Source organism: Berghia stephanieae, chromosome 13, assembly GCF_034508935.2.
Source record: "Berghia stephanieae isolate SIO BIC M18660-M18661 chromosome 13, UCSD_Bste_1.3, whole genome shotgun sequence".
Lineage (NCBI taxonomy): Eukaryota > Metazoa > Mollusca > Gastropoda > Nudibranchia > Aeolidiidae > Berghia > Berghia stephanieae.
The window spans coordinates 36,455,603-36,473,340 of NC_088372.1; the positions used below are offsets into that span (position 1 = coordinate 36,455,603).

General features: G+C 40.7%; 1 protein-coding gene across 1 annotated transcript; it reads left to right on the plus strand.

Annotated features, from left to right (window-relative positions):
• The first annotated feature begins 1,503 nt into the window (after positions 1-1,503).
• Positions 1,504-2,541, plus strand: LOC144959292 (uncharacterized protein F54H12.2-like). Its single transcript, XM_078891834.1, has one exon. It carries the CDS (start codon positions 1,504-1,506, stop codon positions 2,539-2,541), a length of 1,038 nt encoding a protein of 345 aa, XP_078747960.1.
• The last annotated feature ends 15,197 nt before the right edge of the window (positions 2,542-17,738 follow it).

Here is a 17,738-nt window from a genome sequence, read left to right on the forward strand (position 1 = left end):
TGTTTTTTTTTTTTTTAATTTTCAAATGGAAGGATCCGAAAGTGAAAGTAATAATTCCAACAGAAATTCATCTTATTGGTCTATGTTTGGGAAACGAGTCCCTAGAGGGGAGATCGTGTTCTTGTGTCAGATGATGATTGTGTCGATTGTTGTGTCTGTATCATTATATAACTTGACGCGTGACGGAGAAACAGACAGACTATGGGTAGCACTTCTAAGTAGTTGTCTCGGTTACGTTCTTCCAAATCCAACACTGAATAAACGAGTTTAATCATGTCTTATTTAGTCTTACCTTCTAATAGCAGCATGAGCTATTTTCCGAATAATTCTCCAGGGCATTATTTTACAAAACTACCCAGAGTGTTAGATTTATCGACAGAATACGAAGTCGGTTTATCAGAAATATTATTCAGGAACACGTATAACAACATCCTTGAGAATGAAGCATTTTTTGAGTTTAGAGTTACTAACGACAGCGAACAAGATACCGTACTCATCCCATCGGGTTTATACGAGTCACCGGATGAACTGGTTAAAACGATGATGACTCATATAAGAAGGAAAATAAAAAAGAAGCACGAGGGTTTCATCAAATTTTATTACGACCGTGCAACTCGCAGAGTAATGATAAGGCTATATAAGGAAGGAACTTTTTTGCACTTGAGTTCGACATTGAGCAATCTCTTGAATATTCCAAATCATTATTTATACGGTCCAACGTCTGTGTCGAGTGAAAGGCCATTACATCTAAAGGTCGGATTCGAAGCAGTATACGTATATTGCAACCTCGTTCAACCTAGAATAGTTGGGGATAGCGTCGTACCTCTTTTGAGATGCGTACCGAGCGGAAATAGAAGCAAAGACATAGTTCATCAATTTTTGAGAAACCTAACTATGTTCCTCTCAGACTATTTAATTTTGACACGGTTGAAATCCTTTTAACCAACGACAAAGGCGAACCTTTGACATTTGCTTCAGGGAAGTCTATCGTGATACTTCATTTTCGAAAGAAGAGATTCTATTCGTAAAAAGTCGTCATGACAAAAGGGATCGTGTTCAAATCCAATCAAAAAGGTTACGATGATTATTACTGTACTCAAGCAGGACGTGGTCTACCCGTGTTTGTTGGTGGAAGACATCAAAGAGGTCGAGGGCTTGGGAGTATCTTTGGTGGTATTGCGAGATCTCTGTTTCCCATCTTGAAATCGGGCGCTAAAACATTATTAAAAGAAGGTGCAAAAACCGGTGCCCAAATAGCATCTGACGTCATTTCCGGTCAAAATGTTAAAACAGCTTTAAAACGACGCGCGGGGGAGAGTGGGAAAAGATTACTCAACAGAGCCGTGGGTGGTTTGACTTCAACTTCATCGCCGCGCCGCCGCGCCGCCCGCCACCCGGACGTGTGACTCGGCGTATAAAACGACGACGACCTACTCAGACACGGCAAAAGACCAGGAAGAGACGTAGAAAGAACGTAGCTCAAGACATTTTTGGTTAATTATCATGGCTTTGTTACATCCCTATTCCGCAGAGAGTGTACACAGCGGACTCGATCTGTTCTCATTACCCGTCACCCAGACTGCTGTTCAGGATGGTTTGTTTGTGGAATACCATCCGATCTCTACTTTGTCGAGTGGAGGTCCGATCGAATTTTCGATCAGCGGGGGGACGTCAGACTACTTGGATTTGCATAACACATTTATGCACGTACGCGTTAAAGTAATAAAGGCGGATGGAACTAATTTAGACGCCGATAGCAATGTTGCCCCTGTTAACACCTGGTTTCATGCCTTGTTTTCACAAGTGGATATGACTTTGAACGATGTTCTGGTGACGTCAAGTGAGAACGTTTATCCTTTTAGGAGTTTTGTAGAAACAATGTTGAATTATGATCAAGGTGCGAAAAGGAGTCACCTGACAATGGAATTTTTTCACGAGGACACCCCGGGTAAACTAGAAATAACGGATAGTACAAATGCTGGCTTCGATGCACGGAAAGAGCTGGTGAAAGAGAGTAAAGAAGTGGATATGATGGGAAAACTACATTTAGATTTCATGCATCAAGAACGGTATCTAATTAATGGAGTTGATGTAAAGTTGAGGCTTATCCCGTCTAAAGATGCTTTCCATCTCATGACCGATGCTGAGGGGTTTAAGAGTGTAATTACACACGCCTCGTTGTATGTTAGGAAGATTAAATTAAACCCAGCCGTGGCCCTGTCACACGAGAAAGCACTTCACATCGGCAATTGTAAATACCCCATGAAGCGCGTTGTCCATAAAACCTTTTCTATTCCAAAAGGAAATTTAAGTGCAATGCAAGATAATTTGTTTTTATCGCAAACCCCGACTAAGATCGTACTGGGTCTAATCGAAAGCACTAGCTTTAATGGAAACTACAAAAAGAATCCTTTTAATTTCCAGCACTTTGATCTGTCCTATCTAGCCCTGTACTTGAACGGAAAACAGATACCGTCCAAAGCACTAACTCCGAATTTCAGTAGTAAACAATATGTCAGAGTTATCACAGTCTTATGCTAGCAGCTGGACTGGTTAACAACGATGCCGGAAATGGAATAGATTATAATGCTTACTCTCAGGGTTGTAGTCTTTTTGGTTTTGATCTGTCACCATCGCTATTAGACGGAAACCAGTTTGAACTGGTAAAAAGCGAGTCGCTTAGACTAGAACTTAAATTCTCGACCCCACTAGCTGATCCGATCATTGTGTTCTGTTACAGCGAATTAGATAGTGTAATAGAAATTGATCGCACTCGTCAGGTGATCACTGACTTTTCATCATGAACAACGTAGAAATCGAAACGATGTTAAACGGACACGTTAGGGCGAGACGAATTTTTCGAGGTGTTTATCCTAAAGATAGACTTCCGAACAACCCGAATTCTCGTCAACCAGCTGCGTACATTATTAACACAGAGTCGAGTTCCGGTCCCGGAAAACATTGGGTATCTGTGTATTTTAACGGGATGGGAAAGGCAGAATATATGGATAGTTTTGGGTTCCCGCCTTCTGCGTATCCGACAATTCAAAGATTTGTGGAAAACAATAGTCGAAGCTGTAAACACAACCCGCGTATTATTCAGGGTATAACCAGTTCTACGTGTGGTTTGTACGTTATATATTTCGTGTTGAAGAAAAGTAAAGGTGAAAGTTTGTCAAAACTTTTATCTATTTTTAATCCCTATCATTTTCGTATGAACGATTTAAAAGTGGCAAGAGCTGTTACTCATTTATCCCGAGGCACCTTGGTTGGGTAATCTTAATTGGAATGTTTGTTGTTTAAAAAAAAAAAAAAAAAAAGATTCCTTATGATAAAATTTATTTCGTGTACACGAAACAAGACATAATTCTATTTACTTTATACCTTAATATATGATTTTTAAAATGAAGAAAATGATGATGATGATGATGATGATGTAATGATGATGATTATGATGATTACAATACAATTGATAAGCATTAACCGTTTGCTTTTGATTGCTTGATCGCTTATGAAATTAAGACTTGCTTTAAATTGTTTAATTACAAATATTTTGTTGTTGATGATGATTATGACGTGATGAAAATGATGTTTATGATATATATGTGACATTGCTACCCATTAATCATTTATAAAAAAATGTTTAATGATTGAGTGTGTGAATGATCATTTTATAAGATGTGTATGGTGTATGAAAGTGTTGTTTTTTTTTTTTTTGTTGTTTTTTTTTTGTTTTTTTTTGTTTTTTTTCTTTCGTTTGTTTCTATGATCTTTTGTTTTATCGTATTTTTATAATTCTATCATTATTATATTATTAATTATTATTATTTTTATATTATTATTATTATTATTATTATTATTATTATTATTATTATTATATTATTATTATTATTATTAATTACATTTTTATTTAGATCGTAATCTTATTTGGTCAAGTTTTGTTGTTTTTTTGCTTTTTCTTTTTTATTAATATTTATAGAAAATTATAATGATGATTTAAAAGCTTGATATGTGAATGTGTGAATGACCTTAGATCATTATTGTATAAGGTGTAACTGGTGTGTGAAAGTACATTGCTTTCGATGTTGTGAAAAAATAAAACAAAATGAATTTTATTCACCAACACATGGTTTTATGTCGGTTTTTTTTTTGTTTTTTTTTTTCGTTTTTTGTTGTATTTTTTTTGTTTTTTTTTTTTTTGTAAAAGAAGATTTTAATTTTATTATATGGGGAACTACTTTTGTTTCAGTTTCGAAATGTTCACGTTAAATTTCAAAGAAAAATTAGCATAAAAAAAGAATCCTTCGAAACTGTAACAAATTGTTGGGTAATATAATTATCAAAGAGTAAAAAATACAAGATGAAAAGATATAGCTTCTTTTATTCAAAACATAAAAAATGATTCGAATCATCAATGTGATCATTAACTCAAAAGATAATTGAGTTGTTCGATTACACACCAAATCACAAAGTAAAACATCATGGGGAAAAGTACTCGATTCGTCCAACGATTGACGGGCGAAATCTCCTGTATCATAGAGGGCCACCCACCGTTGGTCTTAATCCAGCTGCTGAGTTTTTTGTCCACATATGAACCCACAAATAAAGCAAAGTTTTCTCTATCCGGGTGAATACGGAGTACACGCTTAATGTAACATAAAAAAACAATGATTCTACCCCAGCTGATCTGAGAGAATAATTCGTCTGCGACGATATACAATTGTTCTCTGGTTTCTATCAACGGACAGGTCGATAAATGTTCGTGAATATACTTATCATATCCCGCAATTGCTTTCTGATAACGATCATCTATCTGTTGATCGAGAAGCAAATCTTTCACAAAAAGTTCCATTTCAGTATCAGTCAAGACAAAAGTACACGAAGTAAAACACACATGAGACGCATTATCCAATACCTTTCTGGTATAATCTGACGAGGCATCGCTAACCAACCACCATGTGATTCGAGCCAATGATTAAGTTTTTTCTCAAGATGAAGACTAACGATCTGAGAAAAACTTTCCCTGTCTGGATGACGTAAAGCTACTCTTCTAGCATAAGCAATTAGAATCACTATCCTATACTAGTTGATATGCTGCTGAAATAATGTATCAATCATCGAGCAAAAACCCAATGGGTTATCCAATACTGGTTGTTGAAAGAGTGATTGATGACAAAGATGAAAACATTGATCTATCACGGTTCTAACACAATGGAACATTTCATCTGGTTCTACATTGAGAATTAATGCTTTCACAAGACCACTCATTTTACGACGACACTGTCCCGACAAAAATATATTTCAAAGAACCAATCAAACGGACGAGATTATGACAATATGATATCCGATCAAGATCGGAGAATTTGAAAGAACCAATCAAAAATGATTTAGACTACCGGCTGCTCTGAATGACCTTGACCTATTTTTTTGTGTGCGGCGCTGCTGTGCGGCTGACGCCTGAGCTATTTGCCCTTTGACCTTTGAGGGAATCAATGGACTTTTAATTGATTAAATTAATAAGTCATTAGACTCAGGAGTAAGAACAACGCGGCTCAGCGTTAGAGTCCTTGGACTGTACTGCGTAACCTCAATTTGCGCTGCGGCGCGGTTGAACCAGTCGGAACCTAATAACACCAGGATAGGATCCTTTTTAATCAGCTGTATAGCCCTATTATTACGCAATTAAACATTCGATACATAATCGATGGCAAATCGAACACTCAATAAACACACGCTCAGGTAGGTCACATGACCTTGCAATACAAAATCGAACTCAAAATACCAATCAATACAACATCGAACTCAAAAAAACAAACCACTCTATACAACAACGAACTCAAAATACCAATCAATACATCATCGAACTCAAAACAAAATACCAATCAATACAGCATCGAACTCAAAACAATACCATTCAATACATCATCGAACTCAACATATTGATTAACAGGTAAAAAAACAATCATCCTTATCCTCCGTCAAAAAACGGTTTCTAACTATTTACAACCGTACTTATACTTATATTATATATATATATAATATATATATATATATATTATATATATATATATATAATATATAGATTTATATATATATATATATATATATATATATATATATATATATATATATATATATATATATATTACTTAGTTTCCTTACTTTTACTTAGGCCGCCCCTTGGGGCGCCCAACATGAGCCACAAGTCTTCGCCATTCTGTCCTGTCCTCCATAAGCGTACGCAGCTCCCGGGTGTTGTCCATTCCTGTGTCATCTAGCAGACAGCCAATGTATGTTTTATTCTGCCTGCCTCTGCTTCTGGTTCTCTCAGGTGGTTCTCATAGCACAAGACTGCTTGCCATCTCCTCCTTGTGTCTCCAGCAGTGCCCCGCAAGTCTCAGTCTTCTCTTTTGTATCTTCGAGGTCACTGTAGAGCTCTTCATTTGATATGTGCTCTTTCCAGCTTACATTGAAGGCCATCCGCATCACACACACACACACACACACACACACACACACACACACATATATATATATATATATATATATATATACAGAATATATACAGAGAGAGGGAAATAGAGAGAGAGAGAGAGAGAGAGAGAGAGAGAGAGAGAGAGGGGGGGGGGGGGAGAAAGAGAGAGTGAGTAGATAGACAGACAGACCAACAAATAGCAAAGAGCCTTTTCCAAGGACTCAACTTCAACTCTGCGTGACTTATGGACCTTCCGGCCAGGAGTTGAAAATTATGAGAAATTATCATTTCAAAGATAATGAGTTTGGCCGTTAACGGTGTAATATACACTATATATATAATGTGTAAATGTATTGATCTTTAACCTCAAACTGGAAATAGCCAGCTTAGCTGGTAATGGCCTGCCTACCTGGTGATCAAATATCAAGGTATGAGTACGTGAGGGGTGGGGGGGGGGGGAGCAGACAGATGGGTCATCCTGACATACAGGTAGATCAAAATGTACCCCTTCGTCTCAAAATGGTAATACGTTGGAATGAACGTCGCGTTGAAAACTGAATTTTTAAGCTGAACTTGTAATCCCTGCGTTAAAACAAATACCGGTACCGTCATTAAGATTTCCGATATACTTTGAAAAAAACCCAACAAACCCCCCCCCCCCCCCTCCCCAATAAAAAACAAAAAAAAAACGACAAAAAAAAAAAAACAACAACAAAAAAAACAAAAAACAAACAAACAAAAAAACAAGAAACAAAAAAAAAAAAGAATAAATAAAACAATTTTATGATAAAACAAACTAAATAAAAACAAAAATTTAACATAGACTTCTCCTATGCCAAGTCTGAGAGTTTTTGACAAGATGAGGGTAATTCTAATCGATCGATATTTGAAGGACGAGTTTTCTGGCCAAATTTTTTAAATGTGTATGTTGAGTTTGTTTGTTTTTTTTTGTTTTTGTTTTTTTTTTTTGGGAGGGGGGGGGTTGTGTGTTTTTGTTTTGTTTTTTTTGTTTCTGATTTTTTTTGTTGTTGTTTGTTTTGTTTTTTATTGAAGGGTCCCGATAGCCCAGTTAATAGAGCGCACGATTCACACCCAAAGGGACCAAGATTGATCCCGGATAAAATAAAAAAATTTTCTGCCCTGGCTCTATGGTCTTGAAGGGAAGGGTAATTTATATCGATCGATATTTGAAGGACGAGTTGGCTGGCCCAAAGTTTTAAAGCATTTTTCCCTTGGTCAGAAAACTTTTTATTTCACGTGATATCAGTATCCAACGTGGCTCAGCGGTACGGTCTTTGCTTCGTACCAAAAAGGTACCGAGTTCGATAACCTGCCGTTGCCCTGTGTGCCCCCTCGTGGATCTTTACCTTGCAGTTGGTGAGGGGGCTTGAGGCACACGGGAGGGCAAAGGTGTAAATCCCGGTCGACCGTCACGAGACCATCCCGGGTATCGAGCCAACGAGCCACATGAGCTGCTCGCCCCGGTGTGTGACTAAATTTGATCCAAACCCGGTGCCCGAATAGCAGCCCTATCCCGGGCGCCACACTATTATCCTTATGTCGAGTCCCAATCAGTCCCGTCAATGGCGAAGCGGTCTGCCGCCTAGCCAAATAATACCGCGTTCGTGTCGCCAGGGTCGTCGGCACGTCCGAGAAAAAAGCAAACGTCCCATGCATCAATCGATTCGCGGCCTGCCGATCGGAAAATGCGAGGCGGGGATGGCGAACTGACGCGTATATTGTCCCTGAACGTCGAGAGCCAGAGTATGGCAAAAAATGAGCTTTTATCAAAGCTATTGGCCGTTCACTGCGTAGATATCCTCCTGTTACAGGAGACCCACCTTTATTCAGGCGCGCAATCTTCCCGATTCCAGATCCCAGGCTATACGGTGGTCCAACGCGAGGACACTTCGAGGCTCAAAGGAGGGGTTAGCGTTTACGCTAAAGAGCCATCGACGGTAAGGGTCATTGAGAGCGTAACGGACAGCAATAGGGTGAACCGAATTTCCGTGGAAGTAGGTGGACTGTGTTTGCATAATATTTACAAACCACCTAGAGCGACTTGGACTACACCACCGGTACCGGTGGTCAGCCATCCTTCCATCTGTCTGGGAGACTTTAATAGCCACCATCACGAATGGGGCTACCGAGACTGCAACGAGGCAGGAAGACAACTCCGCTCATGGATGGACTGTAATGATCTACACCTAGTGTATGATCCTACAGCCAAGGGTACCTTCCGGGGTACCCGCCATAAGAAGGAGTATACTCCAGACCTCACCCTCGTAACGAAAGGCGCGAACGGTGAACCGCTGCAGGTGAAGCGGACAGTCCTCGGGGACTTTCCGCATAGCCAGCACAGGCCGGTTCTTGTCACAGCTGGGGTGACAATACCGAGGGTGCAGTCTCTCCCACTTTGCAGATGGAATTTCAGGAAGGCTGACTGGGAGGAATTCAGTTCCTATATCGAGCAGGTCTGCCCTGCCATTCCTCCCAAGTCCAAGAATATAACCAGATTTAGTAGGCTACTGGTTAAGAGCGCTCAACGCTCTATTCCACGGGGCAAACGGAAATTCTACACCCCTTGCTGGACAGCAGAGTCGGAAGAGCTGTACCGAGAGTACCAGCAGACCCAGTCCCAGGACACAGCCGATAGACTACTTCAGTCTCTGGCAGAGGGAAGGAAGCAACGGTGGCAGGAGACCGTGGAAAGTCTCGACTTTACACACTCCAGCCGCCACGCTTGGCGTTTGATAAAGAAATTAGACCCAGATCGGAATTTCGCGAAGGCTGCACCGGAATGCGAGGCAGACACAATTGCCAAGAATATTAAGAACCGTAGCAAGCGGGTCCCTAATCAGGCTTTTGAGCGCGGTGTCCGCAAGGCGTACCGTACAATTTTGGACTCGCTACCTGCGGAGGAGTCGGACTGGACGGCCCCGTTCAGTCCCCGAGAAGTGGGTGCAGCCATTAGCGAGGTGAAGAACGGCAAAGCAGCTGGGATAGATGGTGTATATCCCGATATGGTGACGCATCTGGGCCCCAGGGCACGGGCCTGGCTAGCAGAGGCAATGTCTGACATCCTTGCAAACGGAAAGCTTCCACAGGTGTGGAAGCATGCGAAGATAGTTGCCATCCTGAAGCCAGGGAAGCCGGCGAAGGAGGCAGACAGTTACAGACCCATATCGCTGCTGAGCTGTCTTTACAAATTGTTGGAGCGTGTTCTATTAAACCGATGGGGGCCGGTCCTAGACGCTGCCCTGCCACCTGAGCAGGCAGGCTTCAGGGAAGGGAGGTGCACCACGGAGCAGGTCATTGCCCTTACAGAGCATATCGAGCACGGGTTCGAGAGAAAACAGCAAACAGGTGCTGTGTTTATAGACCTATCAGCGGCGTACGATACGGTCTGGTGCGATGGGTTAATGCTCAAACTGGCAAAAATCATAAGGTGCAAAAAGACCTTGAAGTTGTTCTCTTCGATCTTAGGGGAAAGGCAATTCCACGTCGCGCTGGGAGACGCCACGAGCAAAGTTAGGAAATTGAAGAATGGGGTCTCTCAGGGGTCGGTACTTGCGCCAATGTTGTTTAACGTTTACATTAGCGATATGCCGAACACTTCCTCCCTGAGGCTGGGATACGCAGACGACTGGGCACTCGTTACTCAGAGTAAAGTGTGGACCCGTCTCGAGAGCGTACTCAGCGAGGACGTCACCAGACTCAAATCCTACTTTGACAAGTGGTACCTGAAGATGAACACTTCAAAAACCGTGGCCACTGCATTTCACTTATGCAGTGGTTGGCACACCCGTAAACTGAATGTCCTAGTCGGGGACCAGCCACTCCCATATGAGCCGCGTCCAAAATATTTAGGGGTGACGTTGGATCGCAGTCTTACCTATCGGGTTCATCTCGAAGGGGTTGCCCGGAAGATAGAGAAGCGGAATAGTCTTCTGAGGAAGCTGGCGGGATCGACTTGGGGCGCTAGCCAAGCGCTCCTGAGAACATCCGCCCTGGCACTATGCTATTCCACCGCGGAGTATTGCGCTCCAGTGTGGGGTAGAAGCAGAAACGTGAGAAGGTGGATGTAAAACTTCGCAAGTCGATGCACATAGTGTCGGGAACGCTAGCAACAACCCCTAGAGAATGGGGCCCGGTAATGGCAGCGATCCAGCCCCCCGATGTCCGGAGGGAGACCATTACGGGAAACTGGCTGAGTAAGATCAAAGAGAGAGGGAATGGGGATACCCCTCTCATGCGCATAATGAACGGTGCCCCCGTTTCGAGCCGAAATAAGTCCCGGCAACCCTTGTACGCAGAATCCCTGACTACGGACAGAGCTGCACATACGAGATGGAAGTCGTTTGGACGAATTCAATCCCTCGTGGGGGCGGGGACCTACACTCCTCTAAGCTTGGTGAGAAGTTGCCAGGCTTTGATACCAGTAAGAGGAGACACTGGGTAGCTGCAAATCGGCTTCGGTCGAGGAGCTGCCTAACGGCCGGTGCGTTACATCAGTGGGGTCTAACTTCCTGTCCAATATGTCCACGCTGTGGGCAAGAACCCGAAACGGCAGAGCATCTAGTCGAAAGGTGTGTTGTGACGATGCTACCAGGCGGGTTCGCGACGGTGCACGAATGCGGACCGGACTTTGCTGATTGGGTCGATCGTCATAACATAATAGTGTGAACCATAAGAAGCTGCTGCCCTGTGTGGCCTTGAGCAAGTCACCTCGCCTTAGCTCAATTTGCGGTGCTGCACTGCCGCTGACGGCTGGGTTATTCCAGTCTTCCCTTGGAATAGACCCTAGAGACAAATTTCCCCTATGGAATGAATAAAGGGAATTTAATTATTTTTTTTTTTTATTTTATCAATTTTAATTATCTCTGACGTGTCAACAAGAAGTCTGTGGTTTAATCATTTTAAACTAGCTGGGATCGGGGGTTTTTTTTGTTTTGGGGGGGGGGGGTTGTTTTTTTTTTTGTTTTTTTTTTTTTACAGTGCTTATAATTTGGACTTAGAAATTTTTTCCAGTCATCCAATTGATTCACCTCGAACAAATGGGTCACGTTTACCGTGTTCACCCGCTCTTATTATAGATCAATTGTCACACAAAGTTATTTCAATTGCATATCAACATTTCCGCCCATCTTGTTTTTGTCTTTTAAAAAAAAATGTTGGTTTGTTTGTTGGAGTTTTTTAGGGGGGGGGGGGGGTGGTCTTCTTTGACATCGGACAAAACATTACTTTTGAATTTTACTTCATAATATGATATCAATTAATTTAAATGATTCACATTTTGTCAAAAACTCCGAATCACGTGACTTATATAGAGTCTCGGGTTAAAGAAATTTTAACAAGTTGGGGTCGTTTTAATTTATAGATGTTTGTATGAAGTTTAAGTTTTCTGGCCAAAACGTGAAATAAGTGTTTTATCGGTGTAGGACAGAGCAGCTTTTGGGGAAAGTGTTGACCTTATTCAAGTCACGTGCCCCACAACTATCCCATCCTTCCGTATTTGTTGACAAGAAGCTCTTGGCATAACATTACATTCCCCAGGATTATGACACAGGGTTTTGTGTGGGCAAAGCCAAAACTTCTCTTACTAAAGTGAGCAACTGATTTATTTATTTATTTATTTAGTTAGTTAGTTATTTATTCATTTATTTATTTATTTATTTATTTATTTATTTAGTTAGTTAGTTAGTTAGTTAGTTAGTTAGTTAGTTAGTTAGTTAGTTAGTTAGTTAGTTATTCATTTCTTTTTGGACACATTTATAGGTCACTATACTTGTTACCATTTCTATTGATAGTTATTATCCGTTATTGATGTCATCGCCATCATTATCATCATCATCATCATCATCATCATCATCATCATCATCATCAGCTTGATAATGTCAAACTACGAAAAGTTTGTTGTATTTCGAATTTTTGACTCCAACAACAGAATTGCATATACGTCTTTGATTCAATGAATCATGTTGAAAATGAAAGTTTCGTTCCAGAGAACATCAAGTTAGAATTTTGGAGCATTTTCTGGTCACGATTATGAGGGCAAATTATTTATTTTAAAAGCTATAATAGCGACATTAATTTTACTTATGTAAACTACGATTGTTTGAAAATGAAAGTAGGCAGTTCTATAATGTAGAGTTTGGCCCCACAACGACGAAAGCTCGCGCCGCTACTGGCAGAACGTACCGTTGACCCGAGCAACCAACTGGGCAGGAGGGAAATAAGTGACGAAGTCAACTTAATTACAAGTGAAGTAATTACATCATTGACATTCGCTGGCATGCACTTAATTTAATTTTTCGGCGGCCTCTTTAATGCCCCCCCCCCCCCCCCCCACACACACTACACCTTTACCCTTTCTGCCCTCCCCTCCACCCTCATTATCTTGATGTTGTAACTTTGGTAGCTTGAAGAAGGAGTGGTGGTAAAATATAGTATTTTGGTTTGTTTGTAACAGTTTGTAAGCTGGCGGAAAGAAGAGAAACGTTTGAGAATGAGGAAGGGGGTGGGGTTGGGGGAGGGGGGGGGGGGGAAGGACTAAACTGAACGTCGAGAAGAAGGCAGAGATTTTGGAAATAGTTAATAGAATGGGGGTGGGGTGGAGAGAGAGAGAGAGAGAGAGAGAGAGAGAGAGAGAGAGAGAGAGAGAGAGAGAGAGAGAGAGAGAGGGGGGGGGGATATTAAGGAAACAACATGTACCAACCATTTCCTCGTTGTCCTTAGTTCATCAGTACAAAGATGAACATGCCTCATCAATATTCATGTCACATTAAGAACATGTGATATGCCCACGTGACCTGCGTGTCAGGCAGTCTAACTGAACTCAAGATGGGCTGAACTGTAGCCTTTGTCAACCCGTAGCCCGACACCGCTCTAAGATAACGTCACAAGACAATTTAACGATCACCAAAAGAAAGTGAAATAGTGAGATAGTTGTCCTTAGTAGTGCTAAAGTTGACAAATGATCCCTTTGGTGTTGAACTATTGCAGACAACTCACTGTTCACGTTCTCTTGGCGATCGTCGCGTTGTATTGCGGCGTTATTCTTTGGTCTATGTTAGGCTGTAGCCTTCACAAACTCATAGCTCGACGCTGACCGCAGCCTTCGTAAACTTAATGAGGTTATGCATTTTTCTAAAACACTCACAAAATCCGTCAGTCGGATATAAAGTATCAACAGAAAAAAAGCCATTGTAACCGTAAACGTTTATAGTCTGATTGATATCATTTAATGAGAACTTATCACCGAAATCGATTTCTAAAAACAATAACAAAGATCTGAGTGATGTCAATTTCGTTCCTTCTATAACTCGATAGTACTGTGAGACAATGTGAGTAAAGAGTCTTTTCCAAGGACTCAATTAAGCGGCGATCGAGGCTCGAACTCAGGATCGTCCGATCTGAAAGCGAGTGACATACCGCAGTCATCGTTAACTTATAAACCTGACACTAAATCCCACTAACACCCATATTTTGACGTAATGTTTAGTTGTGTGGACCGCTTGTGAGTTGTCGTTAGTAGAGCTCAAGGAAACAAGTGATCCCATTGGTTCAACTGTTGAATACAACTCACAATAATTTGTTTTTCTTTTGTGGCCAAAGACTTGTCTATTGACGTCATTTGTTGGTCAGTGTCAGGCCATGAGTGTACAAAGGCCACGGCCAGGTCGTAGCCTCATAAACTCATAGCTTGATACAGACCATTGCCTTATTAACTTATAGATGGTATGCAGATGACGTCACTCAGGCCTTTGTTATTGTTTTTGCCATCCGCGTTTATGAGTTGTTCTCACTAAACTGTATTAACCAGACTATAAAAGTTCATGGTTACACAGAGTTTGTGTGTTGGTCCGTTATACTTCCAGATGGCAATGTTGTGAACTCCTTGGCCAAGCGCATTCTATCTGTAGATAGTATGCGCTTGGCTCAGAAGCTCATAACATTGCCATCCGGAAGTATAATGGACCAACACACAAAACTGTGTGTATCCATGAACGTTTATAGTCAGATTAATACAGTTCAGTGAGCATTACTTATAAACGCGGATGGCAAAAAACAATAACAAACACATGAGTGACGTCATCTTCGAACCATCTATCGCTTGACACTGAGATTTGTCTTTGCAAATTTTCGAGCGAGGTTGAAGTCACTCGGGTATTTGTTATTGTTTTTTGCCATCCATGTTTATGAGTAATTTTCACTAAACTGTATTAACCAGACCATAAACGTTCAATGTTTTGCATTGTATTGTGTGTAGGTCCGTTATATTTCCGGATGGCAATGTTGTGAGTTTCTTAGCCAAGCGCACAGAAGCACTGCCAAGTGAGTTGCATTGTCATTAGTAAAAAACAAAAAAACATTTAAAAATTGAGCTTGTATATAGCGCAATATCCACTAAACGTGCTCAAAGCGCTTTACAAATAATCCCTTACCAACAGCAACACGTAACATGACGCCTGTTAGGCGATGATACATTTTTATTTATCCGAAAGAGACAACGCTGTTAGCGACCAGTTACTTATTTTACACCTGAGTAGAGAACGTGAATAGAGAGCCTTTTCCAATGACTCAACCATATGCTGAGCGATGCTCGAACCCAGGACCTTCCGATCTGAAAGCGAGTGTCATATAGTAAGTGCTCAAGGTGACCAATGACCCCATTGGTTGAACTATTGAACACAACTCACTGTTCACTTTCTTTAAGTGGTCGTCGCTTTGTAATAGGGTTCAACAGTCGTGACGTCACTTCGCTCATTATGATGCATAGTAACTGGTTCTAAACTATCGGACCAATGGAGGACGCCATTATCTCCATTACAGCCCTTATGAGATACTTCTCTGACGAGCATAAAAGTGTATCCAGAGGGGAAAAAATCTGATAATGTTTTGACTTTTATACATTCTGATCACATGACATGTTAAAAAGTTCTAGCCAGCATGAAGAATAAATAGTATAGCTTTTCTTTGTTTAGAATCAAGCTGCTGGTTGCTGGGCGGATGTGACATCAGACTAATGAATCCTATTTAACGTCACAGTTTCAGTTTGGTCAGTGTCAAACACCGTAGCCTTTGTTAACTTGAAGGCTGGTTTTCCTAAACTTCTGGGTGGGGATCCTGACCTCCCATAGCGGGCAGGGAGGTACTTGCTGTGTTTTCTATCAGCCTCTATCTGTTTTCCAATTGCTTTCTGTCTTTGTCTTGGAATGAGATTACTTGGTTTTATCCTGACCTTGGTCGGAGTCCTTGACTGGGAGGGAAACAGTCAAATGTATAGTTATAGTTTTGGGAGATGATATTTTTTTCCTTGTAAACCATCTCTCTGTTATGTACTGTTATTTTTTATTTTTTATTTTTAACATATGATTTGTAAACATTTGAGTGTATTCCTCTTAGTGGGGACCTGTGCTGGTGTCTGGTTGAGACTTTTAGGTGATCTCAAACTAAGTACACTGATAGTGTGCTCTTGGAATCTAAATCTATTCCCTATATGAACTGATTCCCCTTTGTCTTACTTTTTCTTCAAGCCCTTTTAATTTTACATCAAGAATGTCTTTACTATCCAATTTTCTTCCTTTTTACTGGCGCTGATGTGACCTAAATGTGTTACAAGCGCCGTAAAACCCGTAAAAACAAACAAACAATTCCCAAAACTCGTTAAATCAATTTTGCTACTTTTTGAGATTTTCCATCCATGAGACAAATTGAAATCTAAACTTTATTTTAAGTATCAAATGGCACCCGAATTTCCTTACATTTGACGTCATTTATAGGTTAGTGCACCGCCTAGTGAGCGGTCGTTAGTGATTAGTGCTCAAGGAAACAAATGGTTGAACGATGGAAGTCGGCCATGTGGTCTAGTGGTATGACACTCGCTTTCGGATCGGAAGGTCCTGGGTTCGAGCCTCGCGCTCGGCGCATTGTTGAGTTACTCACATTCTCTCACCGTACTCAGGTGTAAAATGAGTCCCTGGCCGTTAACAGCGTTGTCTTTGTCTGAAAAATTGTAATAGGCGTCATGTCCCGTCCTACATGTTAAATGTTGCTGTTGACCAGGTACCCCTTGTAAAGCGCTTTGAGCACATTAAGTGGATATTGCGCTATATAAAGCTCAATTTTTTTACATTTAAAAAAATTGAAATCAACTCCAAATTCACTTTCTTTTGGTGTTCGTCGCCTTGTAATGTGATGTAATGTTTGGGTCAGTGTCGGGCTATGAGTTAAACGAAGGCCTGGGTCAGGCTACGACTTTAGGAAAGTTACGCCTGAAGACGGTGGGAAACACGTGGAACTCGTTTTGAGGGGAAAGACTTGCGCAATGACTTGGTCCATAGATTTGTGTGGATGTAACATGAATTAAGTCGGCGACTGTCGCTGTAAAATCTGAAATATTACGATTTGACCTAAATGGTGAAGGGGAGAAAAATGGAAGAAGGGGTTAGAAGGACGTTCTACGTAGATAGACATAATTCATTACCTTAAGTATCCGTCACACATCCATCAATCTTAAACAGTTTACTGCCATGCTCTAGAAAAACACGTTTTATAAAATTTGGCCAGAAAAGTCTTCCTTCAAATATCGATTCATTTAAATAATTCTCATCTTAGAAAAAACTCTCAAACCTGAGACTTCGCAAAGTCTTCTGTAAAGCCCCAAATTTGAGAGCTTTTGCCAAGATGAGTAATCTTCAAATCGATCGATATTTGAAGGACGTATTTTCTGGCCAATTTTTAAAAATACGTGTTCTTCCAGAATACGGCAATTAATTGGTTAATTCTTAGATGGGTTTTATAACGTTATGACATTAATTAATGGGGGTTCTTCATCACTGGAATTTCCATTATTCTCTCAGATGAACGAGAAAGATTTTTAAAAAAAGAAAAAAAAAAAAAAGAAAAAGAAAGAAACAAAATCGTCTTACAATGGTCAAGTTTGTTTGGGTATTTTTGGGGGTATTTTTTTTTGGTTTTTTTTTTTTGGTGTGTGTGTGGTGTGAAATGCATAGTTCTATTTTGGTATGTCTATTTTATGCTAGAATGACTCTATATTTATCTGAACCGACGTATATTCATTTACAGGTCTGATAACCCAAATGGTCAAGGTCTAATTGTTGTTGTAATTGAAATGCTCTCAAAAACCGACGCAAAATGTATAAATAAATATTGTCCATTACAAGAAATGAAATCAAGGCCATAATTGCGTTCGGTTATGAGACCTGTGATTATGTGCACTTCGGTCTGCATGTATGTT